The sequence below is a fragment of the Clarias gariepinus genome, chromosome 25 (genome assembly GCF_024256425.1).
Source record: "Clarias gariepinus isolate MV-2021 ecotype Netherlands chromosome 25, CGAR_prim_01v2, whole genome shotgun sequence".
Taxonomy (NCBI): Eukaryota; Metazoa; Chordata; class Actinopteri; order Siluriformes; family Clariidae; genus Clarias; species Clarias gariepinus.
In genome coordinates, this window is record NC_071124.1 from 16,243,737 (window position 1) to 16,270,554 (window position 26,818).

Sequence of the window (26,818 nt, forward strand, 5' to 3'; positions counted from 1 at the left end):
CGGGAACCGGTATGTGCTGGTGGCCATGGATTATTTCACAAAGTGGCCGGAGGCGTTTGTGACACTCACAGCCGGGGGCGAGACTTTGCTACTGGGGAGCAGGTATGGGTGTATTCCCCCGGAAGGAAAAGGGGGCTCTCCCCTAAGCTCATGTCTCACTGAGTGGGCCCCTGCACGGTCATTGCCCAGCTCTCCGATGTAGTCTACCGGGTGCGGTTGATGGGGCGGTCGCGAGTGGTCGTGCTCCACCGTGACCGTCTCGCTCCCTATCGGCCCAATGCCAGTAAAACACCGAACTCTGTGGAGGCCGGTCCGCCTCAGGAAGAGGGCTCCACCCCTTCTTCCTCCGAAAAAAAGACTCCGGCGTTCACAACGCCAGCGCCGACCACCGTCACGCCTCCAAGACTGAGTTTGCCATAGTGACCGGGGACAGTCACAGCTCAGGTGGGGGCAGTGTGGCGTGGGTGGGGTTTGAGTGACAACCATCATGCTTTGCGGGAGGGATTGTTATGTGTTCACCGTGTTGGGGAAAGGTGTTTGGGGTAGTGGTTTCGGCCAGGTTGTGTGTGTGTGGGTAGATGTCTGTTTTAATTAGTGTGGATGTGTATATATGGAGGTTGGATGTGCTGTTTTGTGCTGGTGTTGAATAAAGTACTCCCAGCCATTTGCACAGCCAGGAAGCTCACTCGTCTCTCCAAGTTCCTGCTTAGCGGTGAAAAATGCTACAATATGTTTGCTGACATTAGTGGGGTGTGCTCACTTTTATGATTTAGTGTAAGAATAAAAGAAATGTGTGGCACCAGAAGGATGGCAGAGGATGCTTTGGGTTGCAGGGTGGAGTCTCCATGAATCAGATTTGTTTGTCTGGTAGATCTTATAGACGATTGATCGGATTGAGATCTGGGTATTCTGGTGCCTTACTGTTATATAATTGAGCAGTGTTAAGGTTATGGCTGATATCTGATTTATTATATTGTTTTAATAAGAAACTTTTGATAAACCTTTTACTAGGTTCAAGAAAACGTAAATTTACAGTACTTATTAAAAGTGATAGAATATACATGATGTAATTTGAGCATAATTGCATCAAGTGAATTTGAAAGAAAAAGAAGTTGAAGAATTGCATTGTGATTATTATTATTTACTAATTTATTTATTTATTTTAAAAAGGTTACACTACAGTTAAATGTTAGATACTTTTAGGCAATAACTAACTTGCAATAACTAACTTATTATTATGCTGACTAACATGCTCATACTGGTCATTTCTCATTTATTTCACCTCTCAATAGTTTTCACTCTAAACTGTTCCTGAAGGCTGATTTGGGTGTTACATTTCAAGTCTAGTCAGTGAAAAGAACCTGTTTCGTCCAATCAGGGTGTGTGACCGGAAAAAAGAGAGAGAAGGAGGAATTCACACTGCTGCTCCACTAACCTACTTATTGTAATCGCCTCCCTGTTTCATAACAGAGAATGGCAGAGAATTACATCACCTGACTTACACAAACAACTTCACCGCTCAGGCGGTCGGGATTATCCCCACACCTTAAAATGACACTTTTACTAAATGAAAGACAATTTATTAGCAGTAAGATGCCACGAGAAACAGTGCCGAATTTTAATTAATTGAAGTCTCCATGGTAAAATCATGACTCGTAATTGAGCAGCGTGTAACCCTGACATGAGGTAGGCTGACTCATCAGGGAGTGTTTTTCACTTCGAGTGCTTGTTAAGCTTATTCAGCCACTTACGGACGGCGTTCTTTGTTATAAGTGTAATATAAAAAGAAAGAATTTAAGAGACTAAAAAAGGTATTTCCGTAGTGTTTAACAGCATACTTCAGGCCAATTTTAGGATCTAGTGATACTTCCCCAGATACAGTAGTATGCCATTTAATCTAAAAAATGGTTCAGTTCATGCACATAAGGAACAATTACAGTAATGGGAAGTGTAACACAAGACTAATGTGGTTCAACTGTAAGTTTGGATTTCACAGTGTTTCAAATCTGAACCTTATTTTATACCTGTGCCCCGCCTCTTATACCGGTCTATATCGTTATTGTTACAGTATATTTTATAAGTAGGTAATTTTCATGACCTTTAATTCTTCTTCTTCAGTAACTACTGTACATTACCCAGTTCAGGGTTGCAGTGATTTTTAGCGTTTATCGCAGGAAGCGAAAGCGAGAACCTGGTATACTGTACTCATTTACATTTACAGCACTTGACAGTAACAGTTTTATCTCTTTATATATCTGAGAAATTAAAGGTTAAGCTCAACAACGGCAATTTGGTGGTGTTGCAGTTTGAACCTGGGACCTTCCGATCAGTAGTCCAATGCCTTAACTACTGATTTACCTTCACCCCATATATTCCCTGGATGGCATGCCGGATGGCATTCGCATTACCACCATCATTTACATGGTAAAAAGCCAGAGAAATCTCACACAATCATTAGGAGGACATGTGGAGGAATTCTACTGACAGCAACTTGAACTCAGGATAGAAATTGTAAGGTGACGATGATTTCCTCTCTGCCAAGTGACAGGATTGTCTGTGCTTGTAATTGGGAAAACCTGAAACTGTAGGACTGGGCCTTGTTTCCTCCCACAGTCCAAAGACCTGCAGATAATCTTTAAAAGGCTAATTGGTGTTCCCAAATTGGCTGTAGTGTGTGAATGAGTGTGTGAATGTGTGTGCAGTGCGATGGATTGGCACCCTGTCCAGGGTGTACCCAGTCTCCTGGTAGGCTCCAGTCCATATACAGTATAAACTATTTAGATTGATATGATATATATCAATCAAACTAGTCGTATCACAATGGATCTGATCTTAATGAGTGGCTTTCTTGATCAATTAACTTTGTTTAGCCTGTCAGCTTTTTCAAGCCCGTTCCACTAATGCCAGATTTAAGGGCCCCCCCCCTTTTTTTTTATTTATTCAAACACAAATAGCAATTGTACTCCCAGAGTGTTCTAAATATGATAGCTTCATGACCCATGTCGTGAAAAAGATTTAAATACATTAATTTTAGTGTCACTGGGATTTTTACAGGCTATCAAATATATACACCAATCAGTTATAAAATAAACATGAAATAACACCACTAGACAAACAAATGTGTTCCACGGAGGCTCCACCTTGCAACTTATACCACTTAAAGGATCTGCTGCCAATGTCCTGGTGCCAGATGCCAAAGCACACCTTCAGAGATCTTGTGGAGTCATGCCTCAATGGTTAAGAGCTACTGTATGTTGGTGGCACAAAGGAGAACTTACCTAGTATATAGACTTTAAAAGGAAGACATTTTGCCTATATAAAGTGACTCAGAATCATGCTGAGCCAAATCAATGCCATGGTGTATGGCACAAGCTTACATGTAATAGGTTGTTTTAGACATTCTTTCATCCACACTACCATCCCTCCACCCCTGACTTGTTCTCTGAAAGTCCCCCTCCCAGACAGTGTTGACCTTGACCTTCACGAACACTGTGTGTTGCTATTGGCATTCTGGCGAGTTCAGATGTTTATAATACATCATAAGGGCATGCACGTGCAAACATGCTGCATGACTTCTTTCTCGGAGCATCAATTAGCACATGCCTGAGAAGTGACAGGCGCTGCCTGTGGTACTTTCCTGTAATAGAAGTAAACAAGTCTTTCAAGGTTTGCTTCTTGTAAAGCCGCATTTCGATTGATGTTTTAAGGTCATTAAGTGCACTCAAATGCAGCAGTCACAGTATTCTATCCAAGAACCTCTGTAGTCCAACCAGGGACCATCACGATCAAAGGTGACCACTGTATTTATTCCTATTCTGTACAGTACAACCATGGTAGGACCCCCCATCAACTATTACACACTATGGGGGAATTCGGGAACACCCTAATCTGCATGTATTTGGACTGTGGGTGGAAACCCACCATGCACGGGGAGAACATGCAAACTCCATGCAGGGAATCAAACCCAGGACCTGGAGGTGCAAGGCAACAGTGCTAACCACCATTAAGCCACCATGCCGCTTATTATAGTGTTACACTGAAAATAACCGAAATGCATGGATGGCTGCGCACAGTTAAACATTATAGGAGGCACAAAAAACACTGTGATTTATTTACCATTTTATTTCTACCATTTCACTCAACCTTTGATCTTTTTTTTATTATTATTATTATTATTATTTATTCATTTCAATAATCAGAGGTGGAGCCACAGTGGCTTAGTGGCCATGCACGTCCAGGGTCCAGGTTCGATTCCCACTTCTGTGTGTATGGAGTTTGCATGTTCATGGTGGGTTTCCTCCGGGTACTTGGGTTTCCTCCCACAGTCCAAAGACATTAAGCAAACTGGGTTCCTGCATTGCCTGTAGTGGGTGAATAAGCGTGTGTATGTGTGTGTGCCCTGCGATGGAACTCCTGGACAGACTGTATGAAGAATTAAGCGGTGTACACGATGAGTGAGTGTAGAAAAGGCTTTTAGGCACGTTTTTTTTTTTTTTTATTACATCACGGTATTAGACTGACTCCGCGGTTCCACCTTAAAACCCGAGCAGGGATGCGCGTCCCCGTGAGAACTGTGCGCGAGATCATGTGCGAGTCCACGCGTCCGAAAAGTAGGTTAGCAGGCTTAGAGGGAGGGACACACACACACACACACTCACCAGCTCCGAGCACGCACAAACGTGTCATCAGCGTGGTCTGGTCAGGTTTATTGCGCGCGCCACAAGGAACTGGACCGAGTTTAACGCGCTGCTTTTCCCGATGATGCGCTTCTTTGGAGATGAAACATTATCCTGGTTTAGCTTACTAAGCTTACTAAAGCTAGCCACGTAACTCTCGAACTTGTTTCATTCTCAGCATTTTGCGGATTCATACATTTTAAAAGAAGAAGAGGAAGAAAAAAACTCAGAAATGAGAGGTAAGCCTGCTTAATCTCTTTTCCCTAATCTGGTTGAAGACATTGCTCGTACGTACCGATTTATTAATCTTGTATGAACACATAACTAAACTAATAAGTAAAACACGCAGATTGAATTCATTTTTATGTTTGTTTGTATGGATCATATGCGCGTTTCCTCACGTGCAGTGCGCATGTTTGTCGGCCGGTATTTTAAACTGCGTAGTAATGGCTACCGAGCTAATCCTTCCTCACAGTGTGTGTGTGTGTGTGTGTTTTAAGTTTGTGATGAGCTTTTCATGCCCTTATTTTTTCATACGCATTGGGAGTGTTATGCATGCCTTTAGGCGTGGGTGACTTTATGTATGCATTAGGTCACGTTAAAGAGCATGCGAAATGTTTAAAGCAACGATTGAAGCACAAGAGAGCACAATCTATATTCTGGTAAAAACAGAATTGATGCATTCCTGGGTTTCACACTTCAAGAAAAAGCTGGATGACTCATGACACGGGATTCGCTTTCAAGTCCATGCCTTTGACTTTGATCTTGAACTAAACAGTAAGAAAATAAAGCATAGCATCTGAAATAAGTTAAAATGCATATATACAGGGTTTTATATATATATATATATATATATAAAGAGAGAGAGAGAGAGAGAAGGAGAGTATGCGTGTTTTATTGTGTATTTATTTAATATATTTGTTGTGGTGGGTGTTGTGTCATGGTGTTGTTGTTGTTCTTTGCGCACCAGCATGGCCGGCTGCGTGAGCAGGGAAGAGCCGGCTGTTCCACTGACCCACTTAAGTCAGCGCGTATTATACGCCGAAGGAAAGGGGAGGGGCCAATGAGCTAGGAGGCGGGGCTTACCTCAGAGTCGTGCAGAGCCACGCGGTTTGTTTTGCGGAGCCGCACCGGCCTCAACCACTTGCTCGTTCTTACCACATTACCACGTTTCTATGTATTTCATCGGCAGTTCCAGGTGCACGATGTTATAAGATATAAAAGCTCAAGGAAATCATGCTACAAACTATGTTTATTTACTAACAAAATAAATATTTATTTTGTTGGGCATTATTGCAAAAATCTTATTTTTATTTCTATCCATGTGGGCACATAGGTACTAGAATGTGAGATTTTCCTTTTTTTTTAACTTGTTTTTTAAACTACATAAATGTTCACTTAGTTAACTATGATTGTTATTCTTGTAATAAGTGCTAAGCCATCTTGTTAATTTCATAGATAAACAATCTCTTTTTCATCATGCACGGTCCTTTTTGAAATGATGTACAGTATGTGAAAATGGCACTGCTAGTACCTGTCACCTAACTGAAAAGCGTGGGTTAAAAGCGTTTTTCCATTCACCTGGTGGTGGTGAGATTTTTTGTTCCAATCGATCTCCCTGGGTCTGAACTCCTCAGACGTCAGCGGTAAGGTAAGAGCGTAAGACCCTTAGTATTGGTGTTACAAAAGTGCATCAGATTATTACTTTTTTGTACGACATTTCATCAGGTGTTTGGCTGCTCAACATTTTGTTGCTAATAATAGAATTTTTATATATTATAATAATCCAAAGACAATCTAAGTATATAATAATATATATATAATAATAGCATTTTTTTCTTTCTCATTTTAATTGAAGCTCCAGCAGTTTTTTCGAATGTCATATTGAATGTAAATTTCAAACCAAAATTTGTCATTATGCTTGTTGGCATTTAGAAAGATTTTCATATTTTAATTTTAATATAATCTTACAAGATGTACAATAGCATATTTAAAAGATTAAAAACACACTGTATTTGGATAAAAAATCTGCTAACATCAAGTTTATATAACAAAAGAAAGCATGTAAATAATGTGTTTGCTTAAATTTAGGAGTGCATCAATTTTGTTTTTGCCAGAATATAGATGTAGATCTCTTGTGCTTTAATTGTTGCCTTAAACAACATTCCGCATGCTCTTTAACGTGACCTACTGTACATAAATGCATACATAAAGTCACCCACGCCTAAAGGCATAAACATATTTTACAAAAAGCGTTTTTAAAAGTGTTCATCCTGGCTTAAGATGGCTTTTTTTTTTCTTTTTTTTTTTTTTTTTAGGAATTATTACTTGTAAAAGGATTATTAGGGGAGAATTAAATGACAGGTTTTAATTTTACACAAATATAAAAAGAATATGAGGTACTTTTATTTTGTTATACAAATAAATAAATAAATGAATAAATAAATAAAGATTCCCTAATACATTTTCTGTGGGAAGCTTGTATAGCATGGTCTACATGTACTGTAGTGCATTACTGAGATTGTAAAAAGCCCTTATGTAATACTCTGGAGCATTGATGGTTTTTTTTTTTCATTTTTATTTAATAATCTCTTTCAAAAATTTATGCGTTATACGGTATATGCATTTTTGTGGATCATGTAAGACCTGACCTCAGTGATGACCTGTTCTCCCACAATACTGTGTTGTTAATTAACACAATGTTTGATGCTCTACTTCACTTATACATAACAGAGTTGACCTGCTATACAAGTGCATGCTTTGGGACTCAGTCATAAAATGGCTTTTTTTCATGTTACATGTTATCATCATGTGTTATTCTTAAAATGTAGTTATGTTTGTAGAGCTCTTTCAACCTAAAAATATTTTGCTTAATCATTTTCATACCTTTGGTAGAGGATAATTGTTCCATAACCTTTGTGGCGCATTACTATACTGCTGCTTTCAAAGTATTCATTGAATGGATAAGTCTGATACCTTCATCTTTGTCTTGTGGAGGTTGTTGGTTATGTCACAACCTGTTATTGTTTTTTTTTTTTAGTTTTTCTTCATAACTCTCCTAAATTGTTTGTGATCATTCACTATTGTTTGCATTGTTGAGTCCTTGATGTCTGGTTGTGGGTATAATAGTGGTTTCTGTCTGTTATTACAATCCAATCCTGGTTATGCTGTTATGATTTCTTCTATTTGCTCAGCTTTAAAATGGCTCGCTTTTCTCCCAATGACAGCTCTCTTGTCTTTATTTTGGTTTACCAAAATGCAGTCTTCAAAGTCAAAACCCAAGGATCAAACCAAGTACAGACATTTAGAGCAAGTAAAAATTGTAAACAATCTGTCTAAAAGGGCATATCTGGGCAAAAATAATTACCTCTGAGTCAAATGTTTCAATATTTTTTATCATTGGAAAAAAGAGGTGGCTTCAAACATAAGATCTTGAGCCACTCCTCATAGGTAAATTAAAATAATGTAAATTGAATTAAAGTAATGGGAAGAAATGTTTGACCGTGACAAGCTGTGAACTGCCTAAAGATGCAATTTTATAAATTGGTCGCAGCAACCTAATTTCCCCTCTCATCTGTTCCAACCACTCAGCATTGAGCATCACCAGTATACCAATGACCAGCCTAAACATCTGTAATCATCAGCACCTGTTTCTCACTGTTCCCATCTTAAGTTTTTTTATTTGACCCAAACGTCTTTGCCTTCCTGCTCCAGTACTTTCAGAGGCGAATGTATATACAGCATTTACAGTGTATATAAAGAACGTTTATTTTTATATCCTTCCTTATTGTAATGCAAGTAATCACAGTTGTTTAACACATTTAAAATGAAGAGAACAGATGTAGATAATTATCGCACAAACTGTTTTTGACAGTGCTGCAGAGAACAGATTTTCACTGTTTTTATAAAAAAAAAAAACAGACAGAGCAAGACACAAACATTAGAGAGTCTTAGTCCATGCTCTTTAAGCCTGCGAGATGTAGCATGATAAGACACTTTGTTTGTGTTCAAAAAGACAGCATTGAGATTGCATAGCAGTTTCCTTTTTCAGTAAGACACGGTGTATGCAATATTGCATCGATGTACAGTACATACAAGGAAATGAATGAAAAATATTTGCAAATCAGAGGAAGCATCAATAAATCAAATCAATGCTGTTGTGGTCCTGTTTGCTTCGTACCACTTTGCTGTAGACGTACAGTACTACAAGCCAAACTGTTCTGTTCTGAATTTTTTCCTTAGATCCAGTCATTCTTTTTTGAATAGAAGTCACTTGCTGTATGTGAATGATTAATGTTGAGCTGACCTTTAAACTGTTTTCAGAATCAGTAGCCATATTTAAAGGATAGTTCATAATTATGAAGTGGGTGTGAAAAAAAAACAAATCAACAAATGAGCAGCACACATCTTGAGCATAATGTTTCACAGTTGCTCCGGGGGTCGGCTGGCTGCTGGGGAGCTGTACCTGATTCTAGTTAGAAGGTAGAAAATCGGTTACATATATTTTGTTCTTTTTGCAGCTTTTTTTGTATTTTGTATTTAAAAGCTGTTTTTTGGTACTGTTTGGGGTGCTGCTATTCATCACAACAGCACTTTCTCTGTTACAGATAAATGAGAATTTTTTTTAGAATTAAACAAAATGATTCGAAATTCTATAATCTATAATCAAAAAACAACAACTCTAATTTATAAAGATGGATTGTGTATATATATATATTATACTTATTTTTAATGTTTTAGAATGTGTGTGAAACTATGTATTTTCTGTTGTTACAACATTTACACATTTTTGAAAAGAAATCCGTTGTTACTTTAAAACGATAAACGATAATGATAATTTATGAAACGATAATGTATTAGGAGCTGTTAACTACAACAGATTCAAAAATTCAGTAGCACTGGAGCAGGAATGAAAATTATTATATGGTCGTACGTGTCTTTATGTAAATGCTATATGCTAGTAGTAATAACAGTGCATCAGAAGATACACTGAAATAAAGTAAACAGTAAATGAGGAACAAGTGATTATTCCCATTGAGATTTATTAGTGAACCTGGAACATCAAGGCCCTTTGTCAGAGCTCATTTTCTGTTTTTATGAGTTTATTAGTTCTCTTATCCTTTATCACCGAGTCCTGAGGTCAGAGGAAAGTAATGTAAACAGCGTCATGGATTTGCAGTCCCTCTGAGACTGAGCTGCGATTTTTGCACTATTTGAGTGTTAATCCCAATGACGATGTCCCTGATGCACTCTGTTCATCTGAAACTCTAGTATTTGATTAAGGAGATAATTCTCAAAAGCAACACTTGTTTTATAAAAATATGTTTAGGACAGCGTGCATAGATACAGAAGGAAAGTCAAATCATTGCATTCAGTAGCATGTTGATTAATCTAATGTATTGAAGTGTAATGCACTTTACCACATTAGACAGCCACAGAGACAGATTATATATTGATGAAAATATACTGTACTGTACACCCACCAGCCTTTTTATTAGGACATCAACAATAACATCAGGTAATGTTTATTGGAGACAACAGAATGTGATTTGTTTGTTTAACGTTGCAAGGTTGGACGCTTTTTATGTATTTTAAACACTGATGCTTTTTAACCACACCAGTTGCTAGAGTTTACTTGGAAAAAAAATTATCTTGTTGAGTTGGAAATACCTTGTTAATGTAAAATGAAAGGCGATGGACCAGGCTGGTTCAAGGTAAATAACCACTCTTTGCAACCATGGTGAGCAGAAAAGCATCTTAGAATGCACAGTCTGTCAAACAAGTGGATTGACTACACATTGAGTTCATCTTGTGTTCCACTCCTGTAGACCGAGAACATACAGTAGCATGCAGTAGGATACATTAGGGCAGGATTTAACAAAACTGTACAGTTGGTAGCTGAAGTCTGATAAATCTTGATTTCTGCTGATTGGCATCACCAGCATGATTCCATACCCCAATCCTTGCCTTTTATTATTTGATTAACACAATATTTGAAAAACAGCCACGGCACAGTGGTGTAGTGGTTAGCACTGTTGACTTGCATCTCCAGGGTCCAGGCTCGATTCCTGTCTGTGTGTTAATGGAGTTTGCATGTTCTCCCCGTGCTTGGTGGGTTTCCTCTGGGTACTCTGGTTTCCTCCCACAGTCCAAAGACATGCAGATTAGGCTAATTGATGTTCCCAAATTGCCCTAAGTGTGTAAGTGTGTGTGTGTGTGTTCCTTGCGATGGACTGGCACCCTGTCCAGGGTGTACCCTGCCTCATGCCCTAAGTCTCCTGGGATAGGCTCCAGGCTCCCTGTGACCCTGAATACTGGATAAGGCAGTAAAGACAATGAGTAAGAAAGTGAATAACAGCCTTAATTGCATGTTACAGCTAGCATGTTCTTTCTGACTATGTTCGTACCTCGATGGTCATAAGCTATCCATCTCTTATTGGCTATTCGAAAAATTCCATAAAGGCAAACTGAGTCATATCAGTTTCTCTTGTCATTCCGCTTTGGGTTGTTTTTTATGATCATTTTAGAAAGTGTGTCCTGTTATACTAGTACATTTTAGTAATACAATAAATAAATAAGATTTTGTACAGGTATTCTTAGTAGGAAATTTGTCAGTTAATTCTTAACTGTTCTTAGCAGATTTTTGTCTGTTTACGCATTTAGGATATCTCTTAAAGTGCGTTGACTTTCTTTTGTCCCAACAAGTCAGGACAAGACAATACCCCTTCCTGTTAAAAGAGGGCAGCCTTGTCTGAGATTTAGTTTTGATTATTTCCTGTTTTGCTGCCATTACCAGTCAGTGGGCTACAAACATATACACACCCAAGAATTTTGAAATCTTGCCTGTGTCTTCATGACAATCCTTAAAAAAATATTCAGTTTTTGAACCAGCTATACAGTATCTTCCTCATATAACAGCCTTAATGCCTTAAAACCTATTTGGTTTTGGATATGTTTTATGTTATTGGCCAGTTTAATGGCTTATAGGTTAATATGGTGATTATTAAAGAACTGCACATGAAACTTTTATATTATCTTGGTTGCTAATTATCTCTATTATCTTGTATTATCAAATTATTTTCATTTATTTCTTCTCAGAGCCATATTATGTCATTCTGACTTTTGCATATTGACTGTTGCATGGCAATTCCCAACTGAATAGGGTGTTGGGACTCTTGATGCGCTCTGTACTTTGACTGATCAGAGTACTGATCACCACCTTAGTCATTTTAGACATCTTAGTCAAGACTATCAGAAATTATAGTAAAATAGATCCTCATTCTCCTAGGGATGTTCAAGTCAAACCGGGATTTAATTGTGCAGAATAACAGAAACACAGTTCTGAAAGTAAAAACTACCATTATTTTTCTGTATAATCTGCTACACTGATGCATTTATTACAAACAAATGTGTCTCTTCCACAAGTTATCCATCGATTTTCAAACGTCATGTGTTCCATTCGCTGAATGTTTATAGGAACAACTGCAGTGGGCACTTTAGGCTCAACATCTGATTCTTCATTCTTCCATTCAGATGTTTCGTTGCAGATAAGAGTCTCCTCACTGTTCCTGGCTTTTGTAGTTCTGAAGTTCTATTTGCGTCTTCATTCATGCGGAATTTCATCACAAATCCTGGTTTGATTTGAACGCCCTTCGTAATTCATGAGCAGTTTATGAAATTGCATCTTCATATCAAAGGTAATGGGATTTGATTTCATTCTGTTTCAAACTGCAGCTTTTGAGGAAATATACCTACCCCACTCACATAGGCATTTCTCGACCATATTTAAACCAAACTGTCTGGCACAAAACTTTCTAGGATATTCACTCATCTCATGAATCTGTATACAACATGTCTGGTGATGCTTCTCTGCTCACTCCTGGTGGATGTCTGTGTGAAGTTCAAAGTCTCTCTGATTGTTTAAACAAATCACAGCAACCTTTCTCTCTTTTTTTTTTTTAATTGCTGTACTTTTGACTCCTTTCATAGCAAGCCAAATGAACATTAGCTAAATTTTAAACCATAGTTCACTGAAATACTGTACAAGTAAGCTAGTATCTGGATAACTATTCTCTAAAGTTGACTGCCCATGTTGAGCATGGCATTGCAGCAGCTTTTAATATAGTATATAAGTAAAGTGTAAAAGAGTGGAACTTATTATATAACAGCAAAGGCTTAGTGGGACTCTCTGGCAATCGGTTAGTGTGTTTGGCTGTCAACCACAAGGTTGGTGGTTCGATGTCACAAATTTTAGGGACAGTGGTGGCTCATCGTGTAAAGGCTCTGCGTTCTCGGCGGTTTGAGCCCCACCTCTGCCCGGTTGCTGCTGTTGGGCCCAGAACCGCTTAATGGCTGACCCTGCGCTTTGACCCCAAACTATTAACAAAGCTGGGATATGCAAATAATAAAGAATTTAACTGTGCAGGTATCTATATGTGACAAATAAAGGCTTAACATAACTGAACAAAGGCAGAACTAAATCTGGAAAGGATTGTTTATCAAGCACATATGTGAGTGATGGACAGGTGTGCACAAACATTTGGTCATGTAATATGCTTTTCTTCTTTATTATCATTTTGTCACTCCCAGAGGTTTTCTACCAGTTTAAATAAAATGTAATCTTTCAGATATTGATCTGTAATTAGGCTGTACTTTTTAACATACATTTTAAAGAATGTACAAGTTGGATATGCACATATATTATTACCTGACATAGATCATTTACCATTTACAACATTATCACCATATGTTTATCACATAGGTTTCACCTTTACAGAGAAAATAGGAAAAAAAAAAAATCAAATAAAGTGGCCTAGACTGTCTCCTGCTTTTTGAGTGAGAAAGTGTGTCAGTAGGACATCAAGTGCACATGGGCTGAAAGCCAAGACCTGCTGCGTAACATGTTCTTTGGCCAATCAGAGATGAAGCTACATATTTCTATACCAGTACACATGAGAAAACACTGAGTGGGTGGGACTGGTGTGCGTCTTAACCGAAAACCCCCGAGAGAATCTGTAGACTGTGTGTAATTAAACTCGGCTGGAGAAAAATTACCCAATGTTTGCAGATATGTAGTTACAGTCTGGAAAGATTTGTAGTGGGGTGGATGGGTTTAAAATTGTGATTTGAGGTGGAGAAACAATCAAGACAATGTGCCCACAGATGGCGGTTATATAACTGAAAAAATCGGAGCGGGAGGGGCAAGGGCACTCGGGGCTTTACTGATTTTTCCGCTTCGTGCCCCAGAATACAATGTCGTGGTCATTTGCCTTCAGCTGTCTGCTGCGTCAGAGAAAAGAGTAGAAAATGGAGGACAAACTGTTCTCTGCACAATCTGTAAAATAGGCCTATACCCAGAAAAAAGCAACATTGGCAAAGTCAACGTAACCACTCATTCACTGCAGTATGCTAGAGCTGAACATAAAGAGGTATTCGGTAGATTTATTTTTTTCTGGTGCATTCAAAATTAAACATAACATACTGTAAAATTCATTATTCATTAATTATTCCTGCCAAACATGTGATGAGAACTTATAGGATCGGGACAGAGCAGTGTGTGATCATAAGAAGACTTATTAGTAAAGCATTTTAGGAGACGGGTTTTAAAAATTAGACTTTGTAGGAATGAAAAGGGTGATGTGTATCTAATAAGAGCAAATTTATTCGTGCAGGGGGACGTCTATCTAGAAAAGGTAACGCATGCTGCGATGCACCCATCATGCCCATGGTACAAGACTCTGGAGTTGGAGTTGAGTTGGTCCCTTCAGCAGCATTATGTGGCAATAAAATAAAGTTAACTGATGACCTAAATGTACTGAATGACCAGGTTATCGTTTTTTTAATAATGACAGCACAGCCATGTTCCACAGCAACAATGCAAATATTGAATAGGCTCAAAGTGTAAAAGACTTGCTCGGGCAGCATTAGGAATCATTTTCACACATGAATTGGCCACCACAGAGTCCTGACCTCAATCCAATTGAAAGACTTGTGCTGGAGAAGACTTTACACAAACAGTGAATTTTTTTACTTTTTAGGTGACATATATAAAACAATATGATCTTTCAGAACAAATTTATTATACAAGTTGCATGGTGGTGTAGTGGTTAGCACTGTCGCCTTGTACCTCCAGGGTCCGGGTTCGATTCCCCCCTCTCTGTGTGCATGGGGTTCCGGGTACTTCATTCCACAGTCCAAGACCTGCAGATTAGGCTAATCGGCGTTCACAACATTGCCTGTAGTGTGTGAATAAGTGTGTGATTGTGGCATCTTCTACATGTAGACTTTTCTGTGGTAATCTGTGCTCTAACAAGCCAACTCAGTTAAAATCAGGACTCGAATTATAAATAAGGAGAGGAAATGGCATTGGTTTGACAATAGTTCCAGTATTCATGCTGGATATCTAAGGTTTATTCCACCCACCTCTCTTAAGAATGCTTGTAATGGTTTGAGAGATGCGACATTGTACATTTGGATAAAGATAACCGAACAAAAGCTATAGCAGTCATTTTAACAGGAGCCGTGTGATATAGAAAGATAACTGTTTTGGACTTGCAGAATGGTATTCTTTTCCATATAATTAATGAAATGCACAGCCCATCTGTTCATATTTCAACATGCTTATAAGTGCTCTATCACAAAAGCCGTCGTGTTAATGAGCTGCTGTTAAACATCTAACCTTTTGCTGAGTCACCCTGCTTTTTATGCATTTTACTCCTTAATATTATTCATCCTAAAGTTAGTGTCAGAAATGTGTGAATAACAATGGCGCTGTTCACTGTGGTACTTTGTTTTGTCTGCAGGTCTTTTTCAATTGTAGCATCTTTTAAAAATATTGTGTCTCTTTTTTAAGGTACATCACTAGTTCATGTTCTTTCTTTTTTTAATGTTTTCTTACCTTTATTTTGTGAAAAGACATGGCCAAAGGCAGTGTTAGTGAAGGTCATTATGAAGAGGCCATTATTTTGTACCATTCAGTGGAATTATCAACAGCACTGGGTTGGTTTTCTATAGCATGTAATATGTGAGTGGGTGGTTTCCTAATGACTATGATCTCATTTTGTGTCTATTCATTATATTTCCGCAGCTCAAATAGAGGTGATTCCATGTAAGATCTGTGGTGATAAGTCTTCTGGGATCCATTATGGTGTCATCACCTGTGAAGGCTGCAAGGTAGATACTCGTTATATCTTATTTTCCATTTTCTTTGAGTCATATCGTATTATTTTCATAAATTTGCAACCTACTGAACAGAACCTCCTACAAGGCCATATACTGTACATGTTACACTGCACTGATGCTAAGCCATATTCTACAACAATTTCTTAAGAATCGTCCTTAGCAATTTTAGTTGCTAACTACAACCAAGGCAACATCTTTCATACTTGCATAGTTTTATAGTTTTTTAAAAATCATTTTACAGGGATTTTTCCGACGCAGCCAACAGAACAACGCTATGTACTCATGTTCACGGCAGAGGAACTGCCTGATCGACCGGACCAACAGGAACCGCTGCCAGCACTGTCGTCTCCAGAAGTGCTTGGCACTTGGCATGAGCCGAGATGGTAAGATATCGACCACATAGTTCTGCCATGTAAATGCAATTGGACTTGTTGTTTGCTAGCTAAAAACCGGCAGCTGTAAATCATTAGGATGTTTTACATTTGTAGCATTCCCAAGCAAATTAATTTTTGTTTTAATTCTCCAACCCTTCGATGGATACACGAATGACTCCATTATGTTGTTGCTTACTGATTAGAAATCCAAGGACATGATTTGACTGAACTAAAAGCAAAGAGTTCACTCTCTGTTTCTTTTTTATTTTCATTTCATTCGAAATGTAATATTTAGCTTTAACTAAATGAAAAACATAGCACAAAATATTATAGTTCTTAAAATACAAACTTATCAAAAGTAATCAACATGTTAAAAATCACCTACATGTCCGTTGTCCCATAGCGGTAAAGTTTGGGCGCATGTCAAAAAAGCAACGTGACAGCCTGTACGCGGAGGTGCAGCGGCACCAGCAGCTGACTCAGGAGCCTGAGGAGACAGGCGAGGAAGGTGTACACAGCCGCTCGTACGGCAGCACAGGCTCCAACACCACCCTAAGTGATCTAGACGACATCACCACACTGCCCGACGGCCTGCTGTTCGACCTGCCACTTACACCAGGGGAGGCAGCTGAGTACTGTGCCCTCGAGCTGCTCGAAGGTGGGGCCAGTAGTGGAACAGGAAGTGCAGTGAGCAGCAGCTCATCCAATCAAAGCTCTCCAGAGCCTAGCATGCTGGATATAGTGGAAGCAGGTCGGGTGAAGCACGAGTACCAGCTGCTTCCTGAACCCAGCCTTCTCACGCACGCGCTGCTGGGGGCGCTATCCGATGACTGCTCCCTGCTTGATATAGGTGAGTGTTTTTTAATTAGAGGTAACATGGTTAGCAATGTGTGCGCGTCTTCTGGAATCAAGCAAAAATAATACACAGCTAGAGTCATGATAACTGCAGTGTTATTTATGAATAACCAATCTTAGCTCATGACAGGACAACCGTATGACTTTAATAATGTGTAAATTAATAAAAGCTTCAGAATTTCCATTTGTGAAGTGTTTAGCGTCAGTGATTAACTCATAAATGATTAACATGAGTGTTAATGTTAGCATGTTGTTCTTGCTATTATTACTTTATTTCTTGAATAAAATTCACATTAAAGTACCAAAATATTTCCTATATCAAGAGATGGACATACGAAGATGTTTTTATTGAGCGTTAGCTGATCTGTTAGCTTTCTGTCTAACAATTAATCTGTTAATTTTTATTTCTTGAATTAAATGGTTATAATGGTATATGACAATTGACTGTTATTGATATCTTCAGCGCAAATTAGTCATTATACCTCTGTTACTAGGCCTGGAACAGTACGCATGACTCATTTAACTGCCCTGGCATAGGCAACTAAAAATTTATGGTTTGTCTAAGCCATTTATGATTCTGACCTTGGTCTGTTATCCTTGTAAAATATCGACTTAAGCAAGAGACAAAATTAAACTCAGCCCCACTGTGTGACAGTTGTTTTTTTATTATTTTTTTTAATAACAACAATGTTAAAATACTATTTGTGCTTTGGACATTGTAATTACACTGTAAACACACAAATGTTTTGTTTTGAAGACATCGGTGGAGACACCATTTTAATCAAGAACATTGCTTATCTGGATAATTGTCCTCTGGTGAATGCATTAAATTGACAAAAACACTGGCATTATTAAAATATTTAGTTCATATTGTGATCATATGCTCTTAATTTAGCAGCTCATGACTTAATCAATTCAAGATTAAGTGCTCTTTTATGAGCTTTATAGGGAATCGTGCTTAAACTGCATCGGTCAACATATCTATTAAAAAACTCTCATCCTTAACTCTATTCGAATGCCAATGCCAACATTCATCTTAAGCAGATGTTGTACAGCTAAGTTTTAAGCTAAGGCACATCTGAGCCTAACAAGTACACCTATTCCACTAACCTCTCACTAGCCATCTAAAGTTTATTGTAGGGAACAAATCTTTCAAATATCTTTTAATCCCAGTCTGTGCTCTACATATGTTTTGTTACCTAACTTGCTGTACGTTGTTCTCCAGCCTGTGGATAGTCCAAGCAGGCTAGTAAAAGTTCACACAAGAAGATAAAACGAGAAGGCACACATACACTCGCACACTCTTGCCTGGTATATCCGAGTTTGAAGTACAAGAATAACAAAATAATGAGTGCTCCAACTGAGCAACTTACTCCCAAGTTAAAGAAGACAGACAGAGAACCTAAGCTCATTACTTATTCAGCAAGAAGGAAAAAAAAAAAGAAGATTATTACTTCTTGCATATCCATTGAACATGTGTACTTGCTCTTTCCTGGTTGGCTGCAGCTCCTTCTCAGTCTCAGACTTTTCCAACAGTTCCTACTAGTGATGGGAAGTTTGGATCATTTTAGTTATTCGGTTCTTTGAATCTTGTTCATTAAAATGAGCAGATATTTTTTTGCCATTTAGTTAATTTCAGTTTTTAATCAAAAATAAAATAAAATGTTACATTTTTACTAAACAAACCCGTCACATCTACAGTAATGAAAATATTACAATGCCACTAAGAATATATTATGATAAACAGAATGAGCAGCTCATTGTTCATATCTTTTGGTCCGCGTCGTCCGTTCTTTTGTCACATGACACCCATAGATGCTATGCAGTGCATAACACCCTCTCACTGTGAATAACAGATACAGGACTGTCTGCAGCTCATAACCATTGAATTTAAAAGCCTTCATCAGCTTGCTGTAGTAATAATAATAATAAATAATAATAAAATTATTATTCTGAAGATTTTTTAATAATAAAAAATACAGAGCCAAAAAAAAGCCTTGTTTTTATACAGAGCCTCCAAAATGCGTTCTTTGAAATCATGCTCTTATTATATTAGATATTTACCTATGTAGTAACGCTAAAGTATTGACCTGTGTGTCCAGAGCGGATCACTCAGAATGTGGCGAAGTCCCATTTAGAGACGTGTCAGTACAGCACAGAGGAGCTGAAACGACTCACCTGGAGTCTGTATACGCCAGAGGAAACCCGCTCCTTCCAGCTCAAGGTACGCACTACAGTCCGCTGCGTTTCAGCTTGTTTCATGCACTGATAATCAGAGCGATTACTTTTTTCTGATTGAATAGTTAGACAAATGAGGAGTTAGGGAAATAAGTAGATGAATGAGACAGTTAAGCAATAATAACATTGCTTCCTTATTTAAGCACTATTTAGAGACAGATTATAACGCTGCATTCGCTGGTTTTAAACATAGTCAGTGTGTTGTATATCTATGCCACTACATAAGTAAAACGTTGATATTTTGTTTCTTTATTTTTGTTTCGGTAATGCAGCAGTGAAAAAAATCTGATCTGTTCTCTAATGTTTGAAATGTTATATAATTATTGTTATTTAGGTTTTCAGGTTTTTAGTTTAGCCTGCATACAGGAATAAAAGAATGAATGGCCAACAGCGTTACTGACTTAGGGAATTTGTCATTAGGTTTGGTAACATATTGACAACAACAGGAAAAAAACAAAACAAAAGAAGCTTGTGACAAAATCCAGTCTGTAATGACTGTCCCATACTGGATTTGTTCCCAACTTTGCAACACCACTACTGGTTAATAGGAACAAAGAAACCGCAAGTGTGTAAATCTGTAATTTACTGGTCACTGGTTATTGTTCTTCCCAATGATCAGTTACTGATACCTGTTCCTCCCAATGACGAGTCACTGGTTATTGTTCTTTTCAACGACCAGTCACTGATTACTGCTCTTCCCGATCATTAGTCGGACTCACTGTTCCTTCCAACAACCATGTTCTTCCCAAGGATCAGTAACTAATTATTATTCTTTCCAATAACCAATGACTGATATCTTTTCATTCAAAACACCAGTTACTGATTATTGTTCTCCCCAATGACCAGTCACTGATAACTTTTCTTCCCAACGACTATGTTCTTCCCAAGGATCAGTCACTGATTATTATTCTTCCCAATAACCAGTCAATGATAACTGTTCTTCCCAATGACCAGTCACAGCTTATTGTTTTTCTTAAGGATCAGTCACTGACTATTATTCTTTCCAATAAATAGTCATTGATGACTGTTCTTCCCAAAGACCAGTCATTGATAAACATTCTCTTCAATGACCAGTCACTGATTACCGTTTTTCCCAATGACCAGTTGCGGCTTTCCACTATTCCCAGTTGAGCAGTTGCTGATCACCGTTTTTCCCAAAAAGCATTCAGTGATCACCATAGTTTTTCCATCGTTCTCTTGGTTTTAAACTCTCGACTCCCTTTCGCTGTTAAGATTTGTTTGTCTGCATTTCAGTTTATTTTATACAAATACACATGCTTAAATTTTTAAAAATGTGTTTATTCTACAGTGTTATTATATTTTGGTGAATGCTTTTTGATATGCAAATTAGTCTGTGTTTTCATCTAGCGGTTTCTCGTTACTTTCTGAAGATGCATTAGCTATTTCTCCCTTCAAAGAGTTGGCAGAACTGGAGGGATAGATGAGTGTTTGTTTGCATGCCTGTTTGGATGGATATTTAAATAGATAAATATATGCCTGTGCAGGCTAAATAGAGATAAGTCTGTATTTTAAGGCTTCATACATAATAATTAGACTTTCCTGATCAATAGACAAGCATTACATGCATCACTGGCTTAGCATTGACAAAAGGATTCTTTCCTTGACGTATTCACGTTTGATTTTTTGGAGCACACATTCATGAACTAACACAGCATTGATTGTCTGATTAACACATTGATCATGTCTTGTGCAGTCTGCCGAGTGGATGTGGCAGCAGTGTGCCGTGCACATCACCAACGCCATCCAGTATGTAGTGGAGTTTGCCAAGCGCGTCAGTGGCTTCATGGACCTCTGCCAGAATGACCAGATTATCCTCCTTAAAGCAGGTCAGTGCTATAGAACCGGGCACACTGACCAGAACTTAGATCACATGCATATACAGTTGACATACTCCAGATTCCACATCACGCTTTCTGATAATTTAAGACTTTTTAACTTATTAACATAATTAAGAAACACTTTAAAAGTAAGTGGTCCGGCTAATTAAGGAATAAATGGCGGCGTGTGTGAGGTGATGTTATGATGACGGCATGTCACAAAGTGTTTTAATCCTTTCTATATCAGCTCTTTGCCAATGTCAACACAATTATTCATTTATTTATTAAACAGTAAGACATTTACCCACTTTTAGTTGTGTTTATTGCCATAGAGCTTACAGTTAGCTTCCGTTATTGCGTACAGTATAGTAGCACAAAAAAAAATCACAGCTAATTTGAAGAATAAAGGAACTGCAATTATTAAAGGATTTTGTCCTAAAAACCTTCCTGTGTCTCAAAGCTAAAAGGCTTAGGTCTAATCATTACAAAGCACTGCCACTAAAGATTCCATGAATGTTAGTTCCATAAATGTATAACTACATTATTTTTTAAAACTGAAGTTAATATACGTACACTGCCTGGGCAGTCAATCGGTCAGTTACATTCTGTACTGATAGACAGACAGACAGACAGACAGACAGACTGCCCCCACCCACCCACCAGCCCACCCACTCTTTAAGTGTGAAAATGATTCTTTATGTTTGCATGGGAGTTTGGGGGAAAAATGAATGAGATAACCTGATCATTCAGTATATTGTAGGTCATCAGCTGACTTAATTTCATTGCCACATAACATTTCTGAGTCTAGACCTGACTAAAGCAACCCAAGGTCATACTGTGTAACACAACTCCAAAGGTGTGTACAGTGGCCACTATGCATGATGGGTGCGTCGCATAATGCGCTTCTCTTCTTATCCTGACAGAGCAATGCAAGGTTGATGGTTTGCCACTATTCATCCAGGATATAATAATTCACTGAACAGTTCTTGACCAAATTCCAGCCATTTTAATGTTTCTCTTTGCAACTTTTTGTAAATGATAATTTACTTAATGACATACATGAAGTACACCAAGTCATGTATACATGAAAGCAAAAAACAGGCATGAAATATGGATCTCTATGTGCCTTATTGTTTACAACCCTTAAAACATAAGATTTCTTGGCTAACCTTTCTCCCTTCTTGTCTTTTTGTCTCCAACTTTCTTTTTCTCTATACATTTAAATTGATATTGACATCCAATTCTGGGTGGGAAAAATTACATTTTGATATAACTACGCTTTGATATTGATACTCATTTTTTTTTTCCTCATTGTATATTTAACATTTCTTTAAACTTTTGAACCTCCTTATCTGGGAAAAACATTTCTTTCTTTGTTATTTTTGGATTTGCATGCTCTTTCGGCATGGTGGAGCATGTTTCCTCCTTTCCCCTCTTTCCTTCTCTCTATCTCTTTGGCTCTCTGTCTCTATGTCGACACTTGCAGGCTGCTTAGAGGTCCTGCTGATCCGCATGTGCCGCGCATACAACTCAACCAATAACACAATGTTGTTCAACGGCAAGTTTGCCAGCCCTCAGCTCTTTAAAGCACTAGGTAAGTGTCTACATACTGTACTGTATATAACACACAGTGTTTGAGGTCCAAAAAACAAGTTGTGGTATTGTAAATCAATTTAGCCACATAGAAATGTACACCTTTTAAATTATATAAATTTAATAAACAGTGTAAAGATACCAATGTAGAAAATGCTGACAAATTCCTTCATAAATAGATTTTTAAGGTGAGGGATATCTTCTGATTTTGAGCAAAGAATAAATGCACATCACGAATGAATCAGTTGTAGTTCTCTGTGCTGGTTGGCCTAGTCTTTAAGATATGTGTGTGTGTGTGTGTGTGTGTGTGTGTGTCTAGGCTGTGATGACCTGGTAAATGCCATCTTTGAGTTGGCCAAAAGTGTGTGTCGCTTGCAGCTGAGTGAGGAGGAGATGGCCCTGTTCAGTGCCGCCATCTTATTATCGCCTGGTAAGCTACACTCAAGTATTAGGAATGTAACAGAATAAGAGTGCATGATAAGAACATATAATGTTTTTAAAATCCATACAAATATAAATTTAAGAGAACTTTTCAAAAGGTTTCACAGGGCATGTGGTTGTGATTGGAGGACTTGGGGCCTGGATGGCATTGTCAAGCTTATAGTCCTGTGATACACAATTTATTTTGTTAATGCTTCATCAGGTTTTTTTTTATAAGCCTTTTAGTTATTTTTATTTTTTTTGCTTTTAATAGAACCTGCTAAATTTGTAGTAAATTAAAGAAATTCAAACATCTAGCACACATTTATATTTGAAAACAATAAGAAACTTGATGATTGACGATAGCCAAAATTCACACACCATGCTGACATTACAGGAATTCCCACCAGTAATTATTAGTTGCATAATGAAATGGTTAATATTAAAAAAGAAATATGGTTTGCATTGCAAATACGCATAAATCATGATTTCTTCCACCTTCATTCCTTGAAACTTGTTCTCTCTTCTTATTCGCTCTTTCCCTCTCCTAGATCGCCCATGGTTAACCGAGAGTCAGCAGGTGCAAAAGCTGCAGGAGAAGGTTTATTTGGCACTGCAGCACAGCCTGCACAGGGGAGGAGGCGGTCAAGAGAAACTCGACAAGGTGAAGGAGATTACCAGACATGGTGTTCTATATAAACCAGACATTCTTTCTATATAAACAGGATGAAGAGTCATTGCTTGACTATTGCATCTTGATTTTTCATCTTGAAATTGCATTTTTTTTTTTTTTAGAAGTACCTATGTTTTTTTTTTTTTCCTAGGAAATGAAATAAAAAGAGCAATTGTTCATTTGGTAGCAAACTTGATTCATGATTAATTTTAAAGCAGCCATTACTTATACACGTATCTCACCTAAACTCGCCAAAACGTGCGGTGAATCGTGGTGAACTGTACTTACGGCCACCGCGCGAAACCGTGTTGGTTAGAGAGGGGTATAAGAGGATTCATACTGTAACTTAAGGTTAAGTAAGGTTTATTGTCTATTTATTTTAGATTTAACTTAATTTACATGTCTTTTCTAAATGCTGATTGTTCTTTCTATGTAAAAATATGATTATAGTGTTAGAAATTTGGTAATATTTGTAATATCTTTCTGTGGCTGAAATAGGATATCTGCATTTACATAATTTCCTAGGGGAAATGTATTTCGCAATATAAAATTTCGCCTTCGCCGCCAGAACAGATTATATTTGTATGCCGAGGTACCACTGTACTATACAGTATCTGTACAGTATGTAAATTCATACTGATCATTATTGGAAATTCTAAAATGACAGGAAATGCAAATCTTGCATCATTTCTCTGTTAAATTTGTACTAAATTTAACAGAGAAATGATGAAAACCTTTTTGAAACCAAGCACAAGACTTGGTTGCATCTTATTTACAATGTACAGCTTATTGTTCAACAGAAAATGGCAGCAGCTATTTCTTCAGTTGAGTTTCTTCATTTCTTTGACTTCCTGAGTTACATTTTTCAAGCATTGAAATGAGATTTGTGCTGTTAGGGAGTTTGGGGTTAATCGTAATTTATGTTGCTAATTGTTAACTTTTATGATAATGGCGGAAGAACTGTGTGGATATCTTTACTGTGTTTGTAGACTGTAAAGCTGTTGATGCTGTTTGTTTTGTGCTAGAAATGTTATGCAACCTATTTGCTGAGCAGGTTATAGTTAAGAATGTTCTAGCACTTCTAGTAGTACCTGTGATCATGGAGGGGCCAGAGAACTGGAGTTAGAACATGATTTAGATCAGATTGCAGTATGTTGTGGATGTTGGAAAGTCTGAGACCTAATCTGAAAAATGTGAGAATCGCAACTCATTTAAAGAGCCAAAATGTTGACTAAGTTGTTGTTCTTACTAGCACCCCCTGGTGGACATAATCCCCACCGCGTTAATCTAACAGAACTGTAGAATTTTCTAATTCTGTGATTTCTTTTTTTCCCCTCATAGATGGTGTCCAAGTTGCCACAGATGAAGTCGATTTGTAACCTCCACATCGACAAGCTGGAGTTTTTCCGTCTGGTTCACCCTGAAACGGCCTACAGCTTCCCTCCTCTCTATAGGGAAGTGTTTGGCAGTGAGATCAACTTCCCTGACTCCACTGACAGTTAGAGGAAAGGCGAGAAGAGTGTGTGTGTGTGGCGGGGGTGTATGTGGCAGAAAAGGAAGAGAATCGGATTTACTGGTGCAGAGAGAGGATGTGTGAAAGAGAGGATGTCAAAAACCGAGGAATATAAAGAATAGTAGAGGCCTCAGGTGTGAAAACCTTTCAGTGTAAAAAAAAAAAACCAAACAAACAAAAAAAAAGGAATCGAAACCTGTAAAAACCTCTTAAAAGCCCAGACAATCAGGCGTTTTTGTCATGTATGTGTAGGAAGAGCACCACACACACGACTAACGCATCACACACTCCTGTGACACACCAGTTCTAACACCTAAAAGCACTTTTTTTTCTATTATTTAGGAATATCTATTCAGGTAGAGGTTCATAATCCTGTCCTCAGGGATCCTCTGCCAGTACAGATTTTGTTCTGGCCCTTTTCTGAATGCACTTCTACCAGAAAAATTGTGTTTATTCGGTTCAAGTGCAGTGGTTTTTATCTGAAATAAAACACTAAGTACCCTTGAACTTAGTGGAAATAATTATGAATGTACATCCCGCATAACAGCACATGCTATTTAACCGAATGTACATAAAGTACATGACTTGATCTGTATAGCCCAAATCGGTTCCGCGTGACAATCGAGAAACTTATTAAACCAGTCAGTGCCCAGATGTTTGGTAGTAGAATAGGACCAACCTCCATAATCAAGTCGTTAACCTGCTGGTAGGGCTGGGCGATATGATCATATGATGTTGTTATAGATGATATTCACAATAGATCTTTGTGGAATATCGCAGGTACAGTATCACCAGTGCAATCACCACTACCTAAATTCATTGTTACTTAGAATAACAAGCAAGATACAGTATATATTACTGTAAAATATGGTTTATTTCCCATGGTAAAGTTGTAAACTCCTAAAATCAAAGTTAAGGGATTCTCTGCAGTTATGGTAATCACTAGGGGTGTAATAATGAGGTACCAGGCGTAACCCGAGTAGGTTAACCCCCATCGTGAAATTGTGAAATTTATAATGTCACAGAAACATTAACTAGTCCATAACACAACACAGGATCATCTTCCTGTATTTCCTTTTTTATTCTTGTGGCAAACACATCTGTCCAATAAGTGAAAAAGACGAATGACACATTTCGGTATGCTTGGATTTTTCTCTGTGTGAGAAAAAACTGAACCTAGGGGAAAATTCAGACCAGCAAAAACAAACTAAGGTGTTAAACTTGTAAAAATACCAACCTCCTGAAATACCAACAATATTAGGCATAGCGTAAAGGTTAACTTGATTGTTTTCTTCTTCTCTTGCGTTTATTGGCGGCTGACAAACCAAGTTTGCCACCTGCTGTATCAAAGAGTGTAAATATGCAAGTGTACCCGAGTTCGAAGAACAAAAATAATGTGGACGTTGGCGAATGGGGAGGGTGAAGCAATCGTTTCTGGATGCAGTACAAATCAATCG

General features: G+C 38.0%; 1 protein-coding gene across 1 annotated transcript; it reads left to right on the forward strand.

The window, feature by feature from the left end:
• The first annotated feature begins 4,661 nt into the window (after positions 1 to 4,661).
• Positions 4,662 to 26,540, forward strand: rorcb (RAR-related orphan receptor C b). The gene is made up of 10 exons (XM_053486836.1): positions 4,662 to 4,915; positions 15,763 to 15,848; positions 16,099 to 16,240; positions 16,635 to 17,081; positions 19,189 to 19,310; positions 21,039 to 21,171; positions 22,649 to 22,756; positions 23,075 to 23,185; positions 23,727 to 23,839; positions 25,190 to 26,540. Exons 1-10 carry the CDS (start codon positions 4,909 to 4,911, stop codon positions 25,349 to 25,351), a joined length of 1,431 nt encoding a protein of 476 aa, XP_053342811.1. The 5' UTR covers positions 4,662 to 4,908; the 3' UTR covers positions 25,352 to 26,540.
• Positions 26,541 to 26,818: the final 278 nt, after the last annotated feature.